Here is a 15,021-nt window from a genome sequence, read left to right on the forward strand (position 1 = left end):
ATAGTCTAGTCTATAGTCTAGTCTATAGTCTAGTCTATAGTCTAGTCTATAGTCTAGTCTATAGTCTAGTCTATAGTCTAGTCCATAGTTTAGTCTATAGTCTAGTCCATAGTCTAGTCTATAGTCTAGTCTATAGTCTAGTCTATAGTCGAGTCTATATTCTAGTCAATAGTTTAGTCTATAGTCTAGTCTATAATTTAGTCTATAGTCTAGTCTATAGTCTAGTCTATAGTTTAGTCTATAGTCCAGTCCATAGTCTAGTCTATAGTCTAGTCAATAGTTCAGTCTATAGTCTAGTCCATAGTCTAGTCTATAGTCCAGTCCATAGTCTAGTCTATAGTCTGGACTAGTCTATAGTCGACTCTATTGTCTAGTCTATAGTCTAGTTTATATTCTAGTCTACTAGTCTACAGTCTAGTCTGGAGACTAGTCTATAGTCAAGTCTATAGTCTAGTCTATAGTCTAGTCTATAGTCTAGTTTTTATTCTACACTATAGTCTAGTCTATATTCTAGTCTATAGTGTAGTCTATAGTCTAGTCCTTAGTCTAGTCTATAGTCTAGTCCTTAGTCTAGTCTATAGTTGAATCTATTGTCTAGTCTATAGTCTACTCTATTGTCTAGTCTATAGTCTACTCTATTGTCTGGTCTATAGTGTAGTTTATAGTCTAGTCTATTGTTTAGTCTATAGTCTACTATATTGTCTATTCTATAGTCTAGTTTATAGTCTAGTCTATATTCTAGTATGTAGTCTAATCTGTAGTCTGGTTAACAGCTTAGTTTGCAGTCTAGTCTATTGTCTATATAAATTATCACTTCTAACTAAAGTCTATAACTTATAAATAGTATTGGAATATAAACATTAAATAAAACTAATTAAATTACTTAGTAAAATAAAATACACAAACATTTTGTCCATATTTCTATTTTTACATTTGAAATTACTCATGTGATATTTAAAGAATTTTAAACCAAAATTTTTACGTAATAATTTTTATATATATTAAATAATATTTATTTTTATACAAATAAATAATCAATTATTTAAAAAAGAAGTTGTTGTTTTATTTATATGCAAAATCAATAATTCATTTATGTTGATCGATTCAGTATTTTCTGGTTTCTATGTTCAAATAAAACAATTAATTACGTACAACCCCTGCGTACGTACGTATACGTGATGTTTTTTTTTGTTTTTCAAATTATTTTCCCTAGAAATTTAAGCTAAAAATTTTGCTGAAACACCAGGCGCACAGAATATCAGAAAAACAGCAAGTAACTTTCGAGAAAAAATTCTAAAGCATACTTTAGGGATGAGAAAAGTATTAGACTCACCCTGTTTATTTGCACTTACACAGGGTGACACTAATTATTAAAGCCTAAAAGTATGTGCAGAAATTGTTTTCAATATTTGAGAACACAATATAATAGCAATATGTAACACTCGTTTTTTTATTTTGTTTGTATTGCTGCATCTGGCAAACAAACAAGTGCAAACAAATAAAATTAAGTTATTTTAAATAAAACAACTGTATTAAAAATGTGAAACGTTGCTTAATTGTATATATGTATGTAAATAAGTATATAAATTAGTTAATAAAGTGTATCTCAATTATATAAATACATACATATTTATTTTAAAGCTATGTATTTACACAGATAATTAAGGGCGTATTTTTTGAAAATAAAAATAAACAGATTAAATTAATAATTTTCCAACATTAATCTACCTTAATAAGAACTCGTTAATATGTCTAAGAAAATTTAGTTTAGACAAAATTTCAACATTTATACTTTACCTTTATCGTACTATAAAATTGTTTTAAAATTGCTAATAATACTATATAGTGATACTTTATATTATTAGTTCCTATTAATTAAAAATATTTCATTCATATATTTTTTTTAATGTTTACTTTAACATTTTTATACAAACTGTGTATACTCATTCAATAACGTTGTATGTATGTATGTATGTACTTATTGATGTTGTCGATTAGTCGTGTTTAATTTTAATCGAATATTTTTTAATTTTAAAATTCAGATTTTTTAGTTGGTTTCAAAGGAGAATGTACATATGTTGCAGCAAATCTAAACAAATAAACCGAAGCCTCTATTCAAGTGTCTCTGGAGGGAATCAAACCGACGACGCCCGGTCTTATAAAATTGAACAGCAACTACTAAACTATCGGAGATATGTTTACTTTCATAGGAATTATTTAAAATTGTGCAAATCCTACTATGATGTTTTTATTATTTAATTCATTTTTTAATGATTATTCGAATATTTTGTATACATTTGTAACCCTCTTAATTATGTAAATATATATTTATGTATATAACGGCACTGTATTATTATTTTTTTTTTTTAATCGACAATTTCAATGCTAATTAGATAATAATTTAAAACTATCAAAGTATACAAATATAAAAACAATTATCAACCGTATACTTTATAGAATTTAAAAAAAAAATATATATATATGTGTGTGTTTTTTGTTTGTTTAATAATTTTGAATCACTTAAAAGATTACCTTTAAAATCTAGAGTGATAAAAAATATGAATATTTAAATTTGAATTTAAAACCGAATAAATCTTAAATACAATACGTTTGTCTTTACTAATGGATTTCAGATCACCTGCTATATAAACGTTAAATTTTTTAACACCTTTAAATTAATACAATAAGTAATAAATACATATTTTAAAATATAACAATAAGTATAAAAAAAATTGTTTAATACAGACAAACAAACAAACTGCTAGCCAACCGATAATATACGATTAATATTTACGTTAAAAGTCATACATTTAAAATCGAAACATTAAATGCGAAATATGTGTATGTGATACCAAATATTTATCAAATATAAACACGAACGAAAAATTCCTTTAGCTAGAGAACAGCGTAACGATAAGTTCTATAAACAAAATATATACATTAAGGTGACACCATTTTATGTTGGTAAATTTCACTTCTACCATTTCTTTTAAAAGTTCAATTCAATTTTATTTCCTATTTACTGGGTCGTATGAATAGATATATATATAAGGTGGACAATAGATTTGACTAAAGACTATGATGTAGACTAGAGTCTAGACAATATGCTAGACTAGAACCAAGATGCGAATTACTCTGATGCTATACATGGTCTTCAACTAGAAAAATGCAATGTTAAATGGAGTATGGACCCCTTAAAGGAATACTTTTTACACGAGTGTGAGCAAATGACTAAATTTTTCAGTGAAGGTGGTAAGACCTAAATTAAACTACTTTAGTCAAGCGATTAAACTTAATATTATTTTGCAGATAAAGATGGTAAGACCTAATTTAAACTACTTTATTCAAGTGATCAAATTTAATATTATTTTGTGCAAAAATATTTAATCAAAAATTAGTAGAATTTTTGATGCCCCGCTAATGTACATATAAATGTTTGTACCTTTCTGATAACTGTGCAGATAGTGGGTTTAGCAACATGTTGCTGACTACTTTAGATGTTAAATAATTAACAATATTGTAAAGCACGAGAATACGAGTGATCTTACTATAGTATAGAATTTTGTACTACAATAGAAGGTGGAATTGCTTGAAATCGTCTTATTGGCGCAATAACACTTTAGTTGAATTTTTATATTGCGGCAAACTAGTAGTATTTTTATTTATTTTTTTTTTTATTTTGGGTGCACTCTGCACAAGTGAGTAATTGTTATATTGAGATAGTATGCTTACGCTCGATTTATTTAATGTTGTAACAAATGAAATTAAAAATAAATAAAAACAAATAAAAAAAATTAAAAATATATAGAGAAACTGACATTACATTGTTCGTAGAATAAACATTTGTGCGCTCAAATATATAATACAGACAAAAAATTATATTTATTTCTAAATTAAAACCTTTTCAAGAAGCTATTAGAAAAATTAAACGGAACAATTGTAAAAAGTGCAAATGCAAAAATATAAAAAAATAATAATAAATCCACATTAAATGCAAACAAAATTTACTATAATATTCACTTGACTATCATAACAATTGCTATATTAAAATTATAAATGTAAATAACTAATATAACGGAAAATAACGACAACAAATTAATTTTAATAAATAAAGTGTTGGATTTAATTTATGTAAAATAATCCTTGATATTTGTATATTAAACAAAAATTTATTTTTTTATGTAATAAATAGATAAATAAATATATACATAAATTTAATATGTGTTTGTACACATGTGTATTTAACTGTTTTAGCCAAAGATAATATACAAATGATAATAGATTCAAAATGAGCACAACTACTAAAAATTGGTTTATAGTATTTTGCCTAGTTTTAGGATTAATTAGCAAAGGTAAGTGTTAAAATTAGATCTTGTATCATAATTAAAGAAACAAAAAAAATTAGAATAAAAATAATGCAAAAACTAAAACAAACATGAATATTTTTACACTGCCATCAATCGCTATACAATTTAGAACATTTTCCACATAAATAAAAAAAAAAAATATCACATACATTCGTACATATGTATGTACAAATTTAATTATTATTACATTTTATAAGAATATTCTATAATTTTTTGTCTGTTCTATATCATCAATTCACTAACTCACTCACTAATTCTCTCGCACTCATTTTTTTATCTCCTCTAAATATTGTTTGTTCACTTATCTCTGCGCATTTTTGAAAACGAAAATGAAAATAGAAAATACACGTTATTTAGCCGATAGTGTTTTTTTCCTCGACAAAAAATAAACCAACATTGTGACAGTTTTGTACGTTATGTATGTTATCTTATCAGAAAGCTTATCCATTATTTATGGATATTCATATACATACATTCATATGTACATTTATAGGAACTTACGCTCATAACATTCATACGTAAAACTACGTAATTTTTTGTGAATTTTTTTTTATAAAAAAAGTATAGGTACGAGCTGACTCAGCTAATAAGTATGTATTTATTTATTTACAAAATCTTGGATTTTAATAATTTTCAAAATTCTCACTTGTACATATGTATTGCTAATCCAAGACTATCATAATCCAAATAAAAGTAGTTTCGTAAAAATTTTCTATAAATGTTCAATGACATTTGACAATTTTTAAACAAATCAAGAGATTTTGAATTGGAGAACATAAATGAACAAAAAATAAAATTATTTTTAAAAATGTAGGCAAAAAACTTAGCTGAAACACTGTATAAATATCAAATAGTTTAATTCATTATTTAAAACTGTTCGAAATCTATCACTGAAGATTGTCACAACTTCTTAAATACTACTATATAATATTGCAAACATTTTTATTGTTAACTTACTTGAATAATAATTCGAGTGGTCCACTAAAATTCTACACGCACTACACGTTGTTTTCACAGCTCTGGATGCAAACAATTAAGCAGTTATTATTTGTAGTAATGATTGAATAGTTAATTAGATCTCTTATTTAAAACTCCAAAAGTAAAATATGTATTTTTGTACCTGAAATAAAAATGTTAGTTTTAATTAATATGTATATTGTACTACATTACATATATTTGTTGTATACATATAAGAAGTATGACTTGAAATCACTTATAAAATTTGATTGATTACATAGTAACCGTATAAATGTTCCTATTATCATAATTTATAATATTATTTGCAAAATTTCTAACATAATTAATTATTTACCTTTAAGTCATACGATTTTTGGTTCTTTTTATTAAAATTAAGTAAAAAAGAAATGAATATACACTTTTGAAAAATTGATTTAATTTTTAATTTGTATATCATTATTTATCAAGAATTATAGAAACATAGATTGCGCATTCAGTATGTAAAAAAATGTTCGTTCTGCGCATGTACGTCATATCAGCCTAGAACTTGAGAAAAATAAAAGCAAAACATAAACAAAGTGACATTTTTGGAAAAAAAAAATATTTCAATACAAATAAAATACATAATACAAATAAAAAAAAACTAATTTCGCACGCCTTGGAGTTGTTGGTGCTTTTGCAATTTTTCACAGCGCATTTCATATTTAAAGTATTTAATTTTTTTTAAATTTTTACAAAATTTTTTGACGTTTTTAAAATTTTTTTAAATTTTTTTTTTAGACGTCAATCACTTTATTTTCTGATGTGACGTAGCACATCGAACACCTGTTGATTTAAACCAAAAAAAACCTGCGCAATGCGTAATCTATATTTTTATAATTCTTGATTATTTATTCATCATAATTCTAGGGTTTTAAGCAAAAAGAAAAAAAAACGAACATATGTTGTGATAAGCTGCGTAAACGAAAGGAAATTCATTAAAATTGTTTAACATTCATTTTCTTTAAATCACTATTAATTCTCATTGTGCTTCGTATGTTATAAAGTAAACAACACGTATTTATTTTTGAACAAGTTTCAGTTAAATATTAACCTCTATACATATCCCTCGACTTCTTTAAGCGCAATGTTTTGCCAAACGGGCATTAGAAAATGAGAATTTAGAGGATAATGATGAAAACTATGATTATATCGACTATGACTATACTGGAAATTATAATGACAGTGACAATGATAACAACGATAACCATGATTCAAAGTCAGCAATAACATCAATGGGACAAAATCCACCGTATTTTGAACAGACAAATGTTCACGTAACCGCCGATCCAAATAGTGATGTGATTTTGAACTGTGACGTTAGAAATTTTCATGGTAAATAAAATAAATTTTGTGCACAATCATTATTAGAAGACTTTAATAAACATTTTTCAATTTTATTCTCTTTTGACAGTGAATAATGTTGTGATTTGGTCTAAAGATGAAACTGTTTACGCTAATGGTCAATATACGTTAAACAAACGTGTAGAAACTTTAAAGAACAATTCAATAGTATTAAAAAATATTAAACCTGACGATGCCGGCACTTACTATTGCGAAGTTCTTCCCGAGAAAATACGCCTGGAGGTAGTGTTAGATGTTAATAAAATGCTTAATATTCAATGTGATGGTCGTGATGTTATTGATCGTAAAATAGTTTTTCGACAAGGCGAGTCTCATATATGTGAGTGTAAATCAAGAGGATCAAATGAAGCCAACATTAAATGGTCGGTTAATGTAAGTAGTTTTTGTTAATAAAAAATAATTTTTATATATTTGGTATTTTATTTATTTTCTATTTTATTTATTTAGGGCAATCGTTTCGATGAAACTCTTGGTGAATTAATACATGGTTCTATAATACTAAACGGCATAGAGGATCATCACAATGGTATTTATCAATGTCTGGATGATGATGGCAGTGAAAAACCTAAACATGGCATGTTTATTATTGAAGTGCTTTTCCCACCTAAAGTAACCACACATCGACACCATATTAATACCGAAATGGGTGGAAATGCTGAATTATATTGTGATTACAAAGGAAATCCTATTGCCATTACCACTTGGCTGAAAAATAATCAACCAATTAAATATTCCGAAAAGTACATGATTACATATGCTATGGAAAAGCATTTTAATCGAAGCACACTTACTGTTAAAGATGTAACTATGGAAGATTTGGGAGAATACATATGCAGAGCTGAGGTATACTTTTCTCATTTTTTTTTTATTTAATCAATTTAAAATTGTACGTCACTTCAATGTTGTTATTTAGAATTCTATAGGTTCTAATGAACTTAGAACACACTTAATGCTCGAGCCCGAGAAAGGACAGTTGGAAAATGTGGTAATTGATGGAAAAAAAGTTACATTACATTGGTTGGTACGTAGTCTTCAACCATTGTCGGAAGCAGTTCTTGATTACAAAATGTCTGGGGTGAGTTATATTTATTTTGGTTAAACTTGCAAAATAGTTGGATATGTAATAAGTAATTTCAATTAAAGTCTTACACATGGAGTTCAACTACAGTTATACACACACAACGTCATGAGAATGGCATTTGGAAAGTAACTCATGAAATGGAGTTAATAGAGGGTGAATGGCAAACTCGTATGAAGACTAAGAACATTATGGGTTGGTCGAAATTTTCCGCCCCATTTATATTCAAAATTGAAGATGAAGGTAGGTAAAATTTAAAACACATGACCATTAAATAATTTACAAATTTTTCTTTTCATATTCAGATGACTTCAACAATGAGACCAGCAATGATAAGTTGGCAATGGCTGGTTTTGGAGTTACAAGAAGTGCTTCAACAACTGTTTTTAATTCACTACTTCAAAGTATTTTAATATTAACATTAGGCGTGCAAATCTACATGCTTTAGATTTTAGTTTAATAAATATGTTGTATATTGTCAATTATTTTCCAAAAATCCTTTAGAAAGGAATACAGGTGCAATCCTATTTATTATATGTATTTTAGACAAATTTTAAATAATAAATTAAATTCATAATATTTATTTATGTTAATCTTACAGTACAATTAAAATGAGTACGATTTCGAAACAAATGTTAAGTTTATAATTTGAATTATTATTGCACATGGATATTTTAACTTTTCGACGCTCACTCAAAAAGTTATGACTCTACCCAGGTTAACACTTAATTTTTGAGAAATTCGAATACTTTGTTTAATTCCTCAAGTACTACTCGAATATAAATTTTAATTAAAAACTTTATTATCGTTGTTGTGTTGTATGTCATAAACATTTTTTAAAACAAGAACAACAAATTTGCGACATACTGGACAACACAAATTATCAATAGAACAATTGATTTAAGTAAAGATTTTTAACAACTTTACATTTTTTCAAACATAAAAATGTTGTTTTATAAATCCTCAAGATTTTTTTTTTTTTAACTTTGAAGCGTGTTGGCGGAGTATTAAACTCACAAACTGCCAGGTTATCCCACAAAAATAAAAAAGTTATACCTATCATTGAATCATCATAATCAAAAAAAAATTCCAGAGTTTTAATGGTCTCCACCAGTTTATATTCGAGTTTAAATGGTCTCCACCAGGTTATATCGTGAGTATTCTATGGTCTCCACCAATAAAAAACATAACATCACTCTGAGGTAAAACGAAAGCACGCGTTTAATGAAGACAACGCATAACTTAGAACAGTTATACGAAGTAGTGCATTAAATTAGTGCGGGGTGAGAAGTAATTCCGTCGAAAGCCCAGCAACAAGCACAAGCCTGACCGTCCTTAAGAAATAAAAAACGATGACGCGAGAGTTGTTCCCCAACTCAGACCTGAATTACAACTGATCCTCAAGATTAGAATATAATTTAAAAAATATAGGTATATTTTTACCAAATTTTAAACCTTTGACTCCCGTTTCACACGTAATGTAGTTTTTTACGAACGTACCTAGCCATCAAAATTTTGCGAATGGCTTGTCCTCAAATCTATATTAATTTCCTTTAAATCAATATTTATAGGTATATATTTATTTGTAATACAGTTACTAATTGTCGTGTTAATGAATATCTTTCAAACTCCATGCATATGCACATTAGCATAATAACTTTTTCCCGTTAAAAAATTTTTTCACGGTAAAGGCTCTTAAGTTATCAATATATACTCTAAGAAAATTTAATTTTTTTAATAAAATTTTGGAAAATATTTATATAAGCAAGTGTCACTGTTTGACTCACAACATTTATACGTTGAAAAATCAAGATATTTTCCAATTTTAGCATCCAAACTCGTAGAATATTCTGTAAAGTTGTTTGTAAATGTTCTCATAAAATATATTTGTGGCGGAAGGTTTTTGTACCAAATTGAATTAAGAAGCTGGTTTTTGTTGAACACTACTAGCTACCACGTTACATAGTAAGTACATAGACACGTTTTTAATATTGCATTAGTTTTGAGTAATGTTTGTTAAAAACTTACGGCATTTTTGGGAAGAAAATAAAACCAGTTATCACTTTTAGAAATGGATGATGCCTTGGTCCGACTTTAATCAAATTTGCTTTGATTTTTTGTTCTCCTACTAATGTATGTTTAAAGTTACAAATATGTGCCACAAAAAAGTATATCTGGTTTTACAGTACGTAACGTTACGTTGCAGTCAATGCGCATCAGCATAAAATAGGTTGGCAACAACTAAATCAGCTGTTTTTAAAAATGTCTTTTTATTGTCGTTGTCATTGTACTTTTGCTTTCCAAACTTCTCAACAATAAATTAGAATAGATTTTTTTCGTATTCTTATACAACTAGAGAAATTTCGTCATAAATTTTTACATGTTTATTAAACAAGTTTCTTCAATAACTTTTTGTTGTAAATTTCTGAGTAAATCGCCTGCTCTATTCACACAACGCAGGTGAGTTCCACAATTGCAATGAGAAGTTGATCGAGTAATTTGTGAATGTATTAAATTTTGTGTGACTAATGTAATTCTTACTTCATTGTATGCACTTTGTTTTTTTTTAGCAAAAATCACTTGATTAAACTTTTGTCAACGAGCTATCTTCCATCAGTAGTTTTGAATCAAAGTCTCAGAAGAGGGATGAGTAGTTCAAGTCCTGCAGAATTTGCAACTGTTGCAGGAGAGTCTAGGGCGAATAAGATGCCTTCAAAAACTGGCTTGGATTTAGAGCCAATATTGAGGTGAGTTATTCAGGCCTGTCACAAAATTCCATTCTGATCGAAAGTGGAATTATCTTTCCTAATTTTCATCTTCAAAAAAGGAAAAAATGAAATCACTTCAAATTATCAACATTAAATTAACAATAGTTTAAACTTATTATCTTTTTTAAGTTTTTACCGATTTATTTACATGCTTTAATTGCACTTACGATCGGAATGGAATTCTGTGACAGGCCTGATTGTGTACTCTTACGGCCTTATGCATAATAAAAAAACTAACTGCTGACTAACAAGCTACTAACTTTTCCTTATGGAAATTAACACACAAAATGTTAGCAGCTCGTTTTTCATTATGCATAAGGCCGTTAATATCAAGGCTTGTATTATATCCAATTATTTGTTTCAGGCTAAACAATATTGAAAAGAGTCAGCAAGATACTCGCGACTATAGAGGACTACAATTACAGAATGGTATTAAGGTCTTACTTGTTAGTGATACTAAAACTGATGTGTCAGCTGCCGCTTTAGCAGTACAAGTGGGGTAAATTTAAACGTGTCATATAACATGTATTCATTTTAAATATAATTTATAATAAATTTAGACACATGTCGGATCCTGATAATTTGCCAGGCTTAGCTCATTTTTGTGAGCACATGCTTTTCTTGGGCACAGAAAAGTATCCTCACGAGAATGGCTATACCACTTATCTTTCTCAAAGTGGAGGTAGTAGTAATGCAGCTACTTATCCCCTAATGACTAAATATCATTTCTATGTGGCACCCGAAAAATTGGATGAGGCTCTAGATCGTTTTGCTCAGTTTTTTATTGGACCACTATTTACACCAAGTGCCACGGAACGAGAAATTAATGCTGTTAGTAATATTTAGTTGAAAAGTCTACGTTAGCAATTATTTACATTTCATATTTCCAAACAGGTAAATTCCGAACATGAGAAAAACCTTTCAAGTGATGTTTGGCGCATAAGACAGGTTCAAAGGCATTTGGCAAAAGAAGGCCATGCTTATAAGAAATTCGGCAGTGGTAATAAAACTACACTATACGAAATTCCAAAACAAAATAATATTGAAATTCGAGATGAATTACTTAAATTTCATAAGCAGTGGTATTCATCCAACATTATGAGTTTGGCAGTAATTGGAAAAGGTATTTCTTTAGATGATAATAATATTATTTCAATGTATATTACCATGTCTATGGTATTTTTCAGAAACACTTGATGAACTGGAAGATATGGTTATGGAAAAGTTTTCAGAAATTGAAAATAAAAATGTTGAAGTTCCACACTGGCCCAGAGAACCATATGATGATGATCAGTATGCACGAAAGGTGATGATTGTACCAGTTAAAGATCTGCGCTCTCTAACAATTAGTTTCACAACCGATGATCTAACTCAATTTTATAAATCTGCCGTAAGTGTTTTTTTATTATAAAAGTTTTGATGTAATAAATATGTTTTTTTCTTCTATTTGAATATTATAGCCAGACAGCTATTTATCACATTTATTAGGTCATGAAGGTAAAGGCAGTTTATTGTCGGAATTGCGACGCCTGGGTTGGTGCAATGAGTAAGTTTGAGCAGTATGTTTTGCAATTATATTTATTTTAATTGAAAATATTCACTAGTCTGTTAGCAGGTCATCAGAATACCTTAAATGGTTTTGGTTTCTTTGAAATTTCCATAGATTTAACTCAGGAAGGAATTAATCATGTTGATGACATAGTAGAAATAGTATTTCAAGTAAGAACAAACTAAAAGTTTTCCATAGATCATATTAACTTTTATAAACTTTAGTATCTTAGAATGCTACGTGAGCGTGGGCCACAAAAGTGGATTTTTGACGAGTGCGTAAAAATTAATGAAATGCGCTTTAGTTTCAAAGAAAAAGAGAAGCCGGAACGTTTGGTTACTGGTGTTGTATCTTGTATGCAGGTAATAGGAAGAAATAACTTTATTTTATAGGCCATGAATTTCTAAATTTATTGCTGTTATTTGCTTTAGGTTTATCCATTGGAACAAGTTTTAACTGCTCCCTATCTTAATGATGAATGGAGACCAGATTTGATCACCAAACTCCTGGATGAGTTGGTGCCATCTAAATGTCGTATTATTGTTATTGGTCAGAATTATGAGAAAGAAGCCAATTTAGTCGAGCCTTATTACCAAACTAAATATGGAACTTGCAAAATTGATAAAGACACCCTAAAGGTTTGTTAAATTGATCGTATTTCAACATAAGTAACATAAGTAAGAGTACATATATACATTTTTGCAGAAATGGGAGAATTGTGCTTTAAATGAAAATTTAGACTTGCCCTTGCTAAATGCCTTTATACCCGAGAATTTTGAATTGGCACCATTCGATAGTGACTTATCGAAGCACCCGGTTATTATTATGGATACCCCAATTTTGAGAGTTTGGCATAAGCAGGATAATTTTTATTTAAAACCAAAAGCCTGTATGTCGTTTGATATGTCAAACCCAATTGCTTATTTGGACCCGTTGAATTGTAATTTAAATTATTTGATGGTGGCTCTAATAAAAGATCAACTCAATGAGTATCTCTACGATGCCGATTTAGCAGACTTAAAACTACAAGTTGCTCCAAGATCAAATGGAATTGATGTAAGTAAAAGATAATAAATTCTATTTCAATTACTAAAACTAATAATTATTTACACTAATAGTTTACCATCACCGGTTATAATGACAAACAAGTTGTGCTATTAAAGAAACTTCTTGATCATTTATTTGATTTCAACGTTGATGAAAAACGTTTCCATATACTTAAAGATGAATACAAACGTTCTCTCAAGAATTTTAGTGCTGAACAACCTTACCAACACTCCATATACTATTTGGCTCTGCTATTAACTGAAAATGCTTGGGCAAATAGTGAACTTTTAGATGCTATGGAACGTTAGTATTCTACTTATTTATTTGTTACACAAAATTAAATAAATTTATCAATTTATATTTATTATTATAATTGTTATTTCAGTCGTAACCTTTGACCGTGTTCTCAATTATGCTAAAGAGTTTTTCTCCCGTCTACATACTGAAAGCTTTATTTATGGTAATGTAACAAAACAACAAGCTCTCGAAATAGCTGGTCTGGTAAATAAACGTTTGGAGGGAACCAATGCAATGGTATTGCCTTTGCTAGCACGACAGATGCTTGCCAAAAGAGAATATAAATTATGTGCTGGTGAGTATCATTTACGAGTATTATCGTTAAATCTAGATTTATTTTAAATTTTTATAAAATTTCTTTAAACAGGCGATAGTTATTTATTCGAAAAGGATAATAATTATCACAAAAGTTCTTGTGCTCAGTTATACTTTCAATGTGGACCTCAAACAGATCGCAGCAATATTATGGTCAATTTAATAGCACAAATTTTAACGGAGCCTTGCTATGACTGCTTGCGAACAAAAGTATGTAAATTCTAAAGTATATATTTACACAAAAAACTAAACTAACCGAATATGAATAATTTTATTCAGGAACAATTAGGCTATATTGTATTTAGCGGTATGCGTAAGGTTAATGGCGCAAATGGCATACGTATTATTGTACAATCATCTAAACATCCATCCTATGTAGAGGGTCGTATTGAAACTTTCCTTGATAACTATTTGGTTTGTATTTTGTATTTGTGTTTCTTCGATAATCAAAGCAATAATTTTTGATTTGTGGTTTACAGAAAGCAATAGAGCAAATGTCCCAGGAGGAATTTGATCGTCATAAAGAGGCATTGGTGGTGAAAAAACTGGAAAAACCGAAAACAGTAAATTCACAATTTAGTTTATTTTACAATGAAATTGCATTATCGCAATATCATTTTGAACGCAGCGAAGCAGAAGTTGAAATACTTCGTAATATTACCAAGGACGAATTACTTGAGTGTTATAAAGTAAGTTCTTTTTTTGCAATTACAAACTGGCAATATAACAGATACTGATGATTTTCTTTTTCCACATAGACTTTTATAGGACGTGACAGTCCCGAAAGACGAGTTTTGGCTATACATATAGTCTCAAATAAGAGTCCGCAGGAGGATAGCAATGACGTTGAAAAACCAACAGATGATGATAATGTAAATGCTGTATTGGACCGACATGCTAAAATCACAGACTTGGTTGCTTTCAAATCAAGCAAAGAACTTTATCCCTTGTGTTCACCATTCCTTGACATAAGGGCCAAAGGAGCACGCAGCAAATTATAAATTAAGTTAATACGATACTTTTAAATTGTATTTTAAAACAAAAACATGTGTAAAAAAAAACTTCTGTAATAAACTTTATTATCAAATAAAGAAACTGTTAAGTAAAAGTTCCTCTGTGTGGTAAAATCTTTTTTTTATTTTATATCCACATTTTAGCAGATTCAAATTTTACAGAATTCAAATTAAAAAATAATTATATGGAAATCATACAGACAAAAGATCGAAAAAAAACAAAAAC

At 28.5% G+C, this 15,021-nt stretch overlaps 3 protein-coding genes across 9 annotated transcripts in view; 2 read left to right on the forward strand and 1 right to left on the reverse strand.

The window, feature by feature from the left end:
* LOC111677353 overlaps window positions 1-15,021 on the reverse strand; it is a 43,779-nt gene that overhangs the window by 10,239 nt on the left and 18,519 nt on the right. For 3 of the 5 annotated variants that reach the window (XR_006941331.1, XR_006941332.1, XR_006941328.1), the window contains one exon: window positions 5,325-5,487. The gene's annotated coding sequence lies outside the window, so the exon portion shown is untranslated. Of the gene's footprint in view, window positions 1-5,324; window positions 5,488-9,593; window positions 9,721-9,834; window positions 9,983-15,021 lie in introns of those variants that run through there. The other 2 variants (XR_006941330.1, XR_006941333.1) reach the window with 2 other exon arrangements.
* Window positions 3,574-8,439, forward strand: LOC111677350 (lachesin). 3 transcript variants are annotated; one of them, XM_023438452.2, is made up of 8 exons: window positions 3,574-3,698; window positions 4,255-4,352; window positions 6,447-6,698; window positions 6,778-7,100; window positions 7,176-7,571; window positions 7,642-7,803; window positions 7,872-8,049; window positions 8,112-8,439. In XM_023438452.2, the coding sequence occupies exons 2-8, from the start codon at window positions 4,289-4,291 to the stop codon at window positions 8,252-8,254; spliced, it is 1,518 nt and encodes a 505-aa protein (XP_023294220.2). In that variant the 5' UTR covers window positions 3,574-3,698; window positions 4,255-4,288; the 3' UTR covers window positions 8,255-8,439. The 3 variants fall into 3 exon arrangements, with proteins under 3 accessions (XP_023294220.2, XP_046810678.1, XP_046810677.1); XM_046954722.1 differs by lacking the exon at window positions 3,574-3,698 and having other exon boundaries at window positions 4,234-4,352; window positions 6,400-6,698; XM_046954721.1 differs by lacking the exon at window positions 3,574-3,698 and having other exon boundaries at window positions 6,234-6,698.
* Window positions 10,065-14,899, forward strand: LOC111677349 (insulin-degrading enzyme). The gene is made up of 17 exons (XM_023438451.2): window positions 10,065-10,266; window positions 10,377-10,553; window positions 10,939-11,073; window positions 11,135-11,405; window positions 11,469-11,697; window positions 11,762-11,964; window positions 12,035-12,120; window positions 12,179-12,293; window positions 12,348-12,485; window positions 12,555-12,761; window positions 12,829-13,179; window positions 13,242-13,473; window positions 13,556-13,762; window positions 13,835-13,992; window positions 14,062-14,196; window positions 14,262-14,471; window positions 14,541-14,899. The coding sequence occupies exons 1-17, from the start codon at window positions 10,187-10,189 to the stop codon at window positions 14,781-14,783; spliced, it is 3,177 nt and encodes a 1,058-aa protein (XP_023294219.2). The 5' UTR covers window positions 10,065-10,186; the 3' UTR covers window positions 14,784-14,899.

This window comes from Lucilia cuprina, chromosome 6, assembly GCF_022045245.1.
Source record: "Lucilia cuprina isolate Lc7/37 chromosome 6, ASM2204524v1, whole genome shotgun sequence".
Lineage (NCBI taxonomy): Eukaryota > Metazoa > Arthropoda > Insecta > Diptera > Calliphoridae > Lucilia > Lucilia cuprina.

Bases quoted from the DNA above. Each gene is read 5' to 3' on its own strand.
- LOC111677350 (XM_023438452.2), top strand. From the start codon at position 4,289: ATGAGCACAACTACTAAAAATTGGTTTATAGTATTTTGCCTAGTTTTA. The intron at 7,101-7,175 runs GTAAGTAGTTTT...TTATTTATTTAG, and splicing joins ACATTAAATGGTCGGTTAAT to GGCAATCGTTTCGATGAAAC. The intron at 8,050-8,111 runs GTAGGTAAAATT...TTTCATATTCAG, and splicing joins ATTCAAAATTGAAGATGAAG to ATGACTTCAACAATGAGACC.
- LOC111677349 (XM_023438451.2), top strand. From the start codon at position 10,187: ATGTTTATTAAACAAGTTTCTTCAATAACTTTTTGTTGTAAATTTCTG. The intron at 10,267-10,376 runs GTGAGTTCCACA...GTTTTTTTTTAG, and splicing joins GCTCTATTCACACAACGCAG to CAAAAATCACTTGATTAAAC. The intron at 13,763-13,834 runs GTGAGTATCATT...TTCTTTAAACAG, and splicing joins AGAATATAAATTATGTGCTG to GCGATAGTTATTTATTCGAA.